The sequence below is a fragment of the Camelina sativa genome, chromosome 16 (genome assembly GCF_000633955.1).
Source record: "Camelina sativa cultivar DH55 chromosome 16, Cs, whole genome shotgun sequence".
Taxonomy (NCBI): Eukaryota; Viridiplantae; Streptophyta; class Magnoliopsida; order Brassicales; family Brassicaceae; genus Camelina; species Camelina sativa.
In genome coordinates, this window is record NC_025700.1 from 1,686,537 (window position 1) to 1,693,513 (window position 6,977).

Genomic DNA, 6,977 nt, shown 5'->3' on the forward strand with positions numbered 1-6,977 from the left:
TACTACTTTTTTAAAAAATAATATATTTTTAAAGAATTGCTTGTTTTTAGTAGCTTCTTTCCACCTTCCAGATGACTCCAAAAATCGATGTCGTTTCTATTTTCCATAAAAATACCCATTTGAAAATTCTTCATCTTGTGAAATTATAGGAAGTTCGAGTCTAACTTATTTCAGTGTTTCAGAGTTTTGTACTTGTTTGTTTGTGTATTTTGTGTTAACCCGTCTATTTTAGACAATGTAAAAATTGTACGATTCATTCAGTTCATCATAATTATAACTATCTAATGCTACATACACACCTACTACTAATAAAGCGAGGAAGAAATACTTATGAGAAATACCAATCTCACGTGGGATTGGGAAAACATAAAAAACGGGAAAGGGTCTTTGTCATTCAACCGAACGGAGCATGAAAGCGAGACCGATAGAAACAGATTACTGCGATGAGCTTAATATTTAGTTTCTATATTTCTGAACGCTATTTTTCTTCCTTTGGTTGTATAGTATTATATTTTTTTTAAACTGTCTGGTTGTGTTTGGCCCAAAAAAACAAAAAATAGACTTCTGATTATATTTAGGGTAAATTGCACACAGTAACCAGAGTTGATGTTTTTTAATTACCATTTGGCAAAGTCAAATGGAGTTTTCACCTATTAGCCACAAGACTTTTTTGGACTGAAATGTCCCTACAGCAAATTTGATCTCTTTTGTTACAATGTAACGATTGAATTGAGAAAAAAAAATGTGTTAGATAATTAAGATTACTTTACTATTATTTTTCCCTATTTTTTGTTTTTTTCATTTTTTCTCTCTATTCAAATTGATGACTATTTTTTATTTTTGTACTTATAATTATAATTCAGTATTTCTATTTTTTAAGATCCATTTTCTAATTTGTTTTTCTAACTTGTTTTTTAATATTATTCAAGATTAATACTTATCATTTACTCATGTGTACGTATAAGATAATAATTTTTGTGTTTATGTGTACGTAAATAGTTAAGTAATTTGTATATTTACCTTTTAAAATATGTTTGCAGCAATGTATCTTTATAAACATACAATCCAAAAATCCAAAAAATTTAAGTACAATTTAGAAGCGAACTTAGTTTTATCCTAGTTTACCTAGGCATGGGCATTCAAGATTTGAGTCGGATTTGATTCGAAATTTTCTTAGATTCATGTAATTTAGATAAGATAATTTATTATATGTTTTGTTTTTATGACTATCCTGTTTTGTTTTGTTCAGGTAATATTTATAGAAAAATACTTAGGTACGCTTGTATTCACCTTATCAACTAATCAGAATCTTCTATCTAATATTTCATTACAAATAAATGAAAATTAAATTAAAAAGCAAAACAAATTAAGGAAACAAATTATGTCACTACCATAAAACATGCCATTTGCGACTCCTATAATAGTCGCTCATTAGTCGCAAATAAGGGTTTTGCGACTATTTCGCGACTATTTCCGATGGTCACAAAAAAACGGTTGCAAAATATGTAGGTCGCAACAAGGTTGCTGATTTGCGACGGATTGCAGACTCCAGAATATAGTCGTATATTAGAGATGAATATGTGACTAGAATTGGTAGTTGTACATTTTTGACTAAACCGCAACGAAATCTACTTAAGGACAATTTTGTGACTGTATATAACAGTCCTATTCTTGCGATGGTTTTGGGATTAATTGTAGAGTCTGGGTGTAGCGACTGATTGCAGACAACCTATTAGTCCCAAAAGGGTTGTGAAGGTCTGTTTTATTGTAGTGGTAGTTGAGTCGCAAATTAGTCGCTAAGTCTGCAACTAATAGGTTGCGACTAAGTTAAGACTCTCGTTATGTAGTAGCTAAGGAGTTCATTTTAGTAACTATTTTGCCACTAGGATTGGAGCTTTGGTAATTTGGATTAGTCGCGAACTGGTTACATTTTACATTTAGGGTTCACATATTAGCCACTTGCCAATTTTTTGGATAATTATACCTTTTAAACAAATAAACCAAACTTGATCTAGTTACGTTTCTTCCCCTTGAGTAACCGAGTTCTATGAAGTCTATTTGTTACAGTAACTACAAAAAAATATTTATTATACTATATCACTTAGTATTTAATAAATACTTTAAGTTTCTGATGTACGTACATCACATATATCAAACAAAATCAAATATACGTACACACCAATAATAAAATAAATAGATGTACATAACATCAAATTTACTTACAGTGTACGTACACAACAACAATGACACAAATAAATCGGTGTACCAAATTTCTCTTTTCCAATATATGTACACAACACCAATGAAACAAATAAATGTACGTTGCATCGAAAATATCATAATCTACGTACAACAACAATGAATAAAGTTTTCTGAATACTTTTGAATTTTTTTAATAAAGTTTAGTCTGAAGTAAGATATAATCTATAAAACTTGAAATGGCAGTTTTACATTTTGTAAATAAACCAACTTACATGACTTTTTATTATTATTGTTATTCACATAAAAAAGATATAATAAATAAATATTGATCATTACGAGATATACGTATAACTATATATGTATATGTTTTTTACTAAAGAGTTAGTATGTTTGTGTGACAAAATTTAATTAACTAATCATCATTCTAATTTTATTCACATTTATTTGATCAACAAAAAAAAAATTAAAATTAATATAAATATATTTTCTTTTCTTTTTTACCTTTTCTCCTTTTTCAATTTTTTCTTTACCTTTTAAATTAATTGAACAGTGCATCAGATGATTATTAAATGAATATTTTTAATTAACTGTAACAGTACATCAATTGGGTTACAAAACAAAACTGAAATTAGCTAGTTACAACTTGTAAGGATATAGTTGTCTTTGTTTTAAGAGGTGGCTAATATGTGAAAGCTATCTTTCACTTTGTCAAACTGTGAGAGAAAAATTTTATTTGGAGTGTTTGGTGAAATTTTCTTGTATATTTATCCATGAACTCAAGCTTTTGGCTGTTTTTTTAGCTTATTTTCTTATATTTTTGGGCGAAATTGGGAAGAAAAAGGAAGTATTTTAATTTACAATATAGTTTCTATAAGAATTTGTTCGAAGTGGAACAAAAACTAATGGGCTAACAACATATCAAACATCACTTTATTTTTATTTTTTTTGTCGACCACTTACATTATATTACTATTGTGAGACTTTTTTCTTGACATCTATTACTACTGTGAGACTCAGATCGGTCTCGTGAGAGACTACACACTCTTGTTTATTTTATATATCACTTTCAGTACTACATTACATACCTATGTGTCTCGCCTGGTAGATCGTAATCGAGATCTATAAAAGAAACAAAAATGTATGAAAAGGTATAATAATACGTTTAAAATACAACGTACTACGGTACTTACTTGAACGTACGCCTGGCGAAGCTTCTTTCTTGGTTTCCTCAGCTAACCACTTAATTAACGTAGGTTCACGCATAGGGATTAACGAAACCGTGTAGAAAAACAAACGTTTTTTCTTGAATGATTAGAGTACTACTAAATCGAAAAATAAAAGTTTTCGTTGCTGTGGACTCTGGACCGTGGAGCCATGTCGCCGTCAGCAGATATTTCTGCCTTTAACTACGACCTCATATATAATTAAGTACATGACCTACCACTAAAAGTATTAACGATTATATATGTATATATATATATATATATATTTATCATCGCCTTACCGGTGTACATTAATTCTCTTCGTATATAAACTAGTGATTCTTATGGATTTTTGCCGTTTCTTCATCCAAATATTATGAATGTGCCATTTTCACTTAAATTTTATAGATTTGCTATTTTCTAATTTTTCAAAATGTCTGTTTTTATAATTTTTTTTGCTAAAATACATACTTCGTATCAAATACTAAACCCTAACAAAAAATGGAACCAATCAAACTCAAACATAATGTGTTAAATTGTGTTTTTAAATCTTAAAAAATAGCAAATCTAAAAAGTTTAAGGTGAAATGGCAAAACCTATAAATGCCATTGAAAAAAATCTCTATTTAGTAATTAACTCATATAAACTATGATCTTTTTCTCAACTTTTGAAAGTATATTTAGGAGTTTGGACCAGAAAATGTAATCATGATATTGGATTTGTCTTGATATATCTCTTGGGAAATTTTTGCTAAAGGATAAGAAATAACTAGTTGTATTTTTCTGGTGTGGTCGTAGAAACAATTAGATGTTACACCTTTTTTGAAATCGCCAAAGTTTCTTTCAAAATCCATCGCCATCAAAATAAACCTTCTTTTTTCAAACCGTCTAAATCAAATGTTGTTGATGAAACCAATTAAGTGGTTGTAACGTTTTAACTTGTAATTTGGTGATTGCTTAATGTTGTCTCGTGTTGGTTGAGTATCCCTAAACACAAACTACTTGACGGATGCAATTTTCTGGTTTGGTTTTATTAGCCTAAGAGATTAAGCTATCCTGAGAAGTGAGAACGAGTACGTTGTTGAGAGTTTTCATTCATCCTTCTCTTGGGCTCAAATATTTTTATCTTTTTATTTTGTATAAACTTTTGATAAATAACTGTATCTTAGCGTGTATACTTTTAATAATTTTTGATCTCCTATTTTGTATCCATAGGAGAATAAATGGGCCCAGCCCAATAATTAGATTTTTTTTGGAAATAGAGTTGGGCTTAAGCTGAAGGGTGTTTATAACCAGTTGTCTCTAAACAACCAGAAAACTAATAATAGATCTCTCTAATCATCAATGGAAGATGCAGCCAAAATTATCTATTAGATAAAAGAAAATACAGTATAAAGCAGTTTACTAAAGTTTTAGAGCATAAATTTATACAACACAAATGCACTCTAAACAAAAAGAAGAAACTAATGGGTCTCTAAACGAACGAAAACTATGTTATGAAAACTCATTCTAATCATTGGAAGATGCAGCCTATTATTCTAACATGGTATGTGATCTCTTATCTTTTATAGTTTCCCTTCAGTCGTGGATTTTGTTAATTTCAATAATTTGAAGGAAACGAATATTTTTAGAACCAAAGGCGCAAAGTCGTGCAAAGTTTGTTGTGTATGTGTGTACACACACATACGGATTGTCGTCCACGTGTCAATTACAAATTGGAGGGTTCTTACATTCAACTGATTACGTGTCGTTACACAATTGGTCGTTACGCGAACGAGTTGCGTGGCCTCACAGAAGAGAGACAAAACTCTCAAATTCATAAAAAGAACAAGAATGAAAGAATGGTCGACGACGAGTCTGCGATTTACGGACATTGGCGAATTCTCCCCTAAAAACGTTGTCGACGACGCGATAAGGAAATTGAAGCCGGAACAGGTGAATTCTCTAATTCGAATCCCGTTACTGTGAATCTAAGAGACGATTATGATACATTCGAACATCTCGTAATGTTTGATTGTTTAGATGCATATGGTTTGTAACTATGATCGCATGCATATATTTGTCTGATGTAGATGTTGATTTCGCTACCGTAACAACAGTTGTAATCTACGATTATGACACGTTTTATTATTATTGATCTGCATGCCCAATGTTGCTTTTTATTCTTTTTTTGGGGGATGTGATGATGAATCTTGATAATATGGTTCATATTATTCAAGAATGATGATAACATCGTTAATCTGAATCTTGATTTTCAGCTATATACATTGGACACAGAATTCAACCTTTTATTCGGTTTATGATTTGGATTAAACATTAATCACAGCTTAGGAGAAGTTTCCTTGACATTGTAATTCTTAGATTTCATCTTTGATCTCTATTGTTTTTTACAAACGTTTGCTGTAGAGAGATTTCTACTTCATTCTTTCTTAACTTTGTTCGTTTTTTTCATTGAATTAGTTTAAGAAACAAGAAGTGAAGCAAAAATGGTAGGAGGTGGAGCTCCACAGAGAGGAAGTGCAGCTGCAACTGCAAGCATGAGGAGGAGAAAGCCTGCTGGTGGCGGAAACAGCAGCGCCGGTGGTGGAGCTGGTGGAGGAGCAGCCGGAACGATGCTTCAGTTCTACACAGATGACGCCCCTGGTCTCAAGATTTCTCCAAATGTTGTTCTTATTATGAGCATTGGTTTCATTGCCTTTGTTGCTGTTCTTCATGTCATGGGTAAGCTCTATTTTGTCAAGAGCAAATGAAGACGAGGACATACAACACACACAGCTAAATGTCATCAATACCTTCTTTCTTTTCACTTACTGTTTAGAATTTTTGTCAGTATAGTCGTTTCATTCATGTTTTGAGTTTTCTTGACTAGTCTGCATCCAGCTCAACATTCTGCAGTTTCTTGATATTGGCAAGTTTTGTCTTTCTAATACAACTTGTATATCCTCTTGTTTCTTGGCTTTGGTTTAGTAGATAGTTTTGTGGTTTAAGTGGAAAGCTAAACAAATTAGAGTGGTTTTGTTTGGTTTCGGTGTATGGCCGTTTAGTTTTAATTTATAACAGGTTTACGCACTTCCATAAACGATCACGAGTAAGAAGTTCTTTCAAATGAAGGAATCATAGTGAAAAATGCGGACGATTAAGTTAGATTTTGAATTACCTAAACTAGAATTTGATTCGACTTTGGTTACTTTCTTTAACGAAGTGTATTTGCCTGGTGAAGTCTCCAAAATCATAATTCTAAACCATGATGATTACATGTAACATGTATGATGTATGTATAATGTATGAAAGATCAACGAGCATGTCATGAGTGTGAATGTGAGATTAAAAACATCATAAGTCACAAAAAAAGCAGAGTCCATGGTGGTTGAGAGGCTTTTATATCTGAAAAAGAAGAAAATTAAATGCCGCCAATAAAATCATTTAATGATATAACTTTAAGGAGAGCCGTGAAAAACCAAAAGAAAAAAAAAACAAAAATCAAATGAATACTAACAAATTAATGACGTGATTAGCAGAGAGTTCCATTCCATCCTTTAAACTAATACTGATAACTTAAATAAAAGTCTCGTAA

General features: G+C 31.2%; 1 protein-coding gene across 1 annotated transcript; it reads left to right on the plus strand.

Annotated features, from left to right (window-relative positions):
* LOC104749275 (protein transport protein Sec61 subunit beta-like) lies at positions 5,211-6,424 on the plus strand. Its single transcript, XM_010470866.2, has 2 exons — positions 5,211-5,338; positions 5,864-6,424. Exon 2 carries the CDS (start codon positions 5,890-5,892, stop codon positions 6,151-6,153), a length of 264 nt encoding a protein of 87 aa, XP_010469168.1. The 5' UTR covers positions 5,211-5,338; positions 5,864-5,889; the 3' UTR covers positions 6,154-6,424.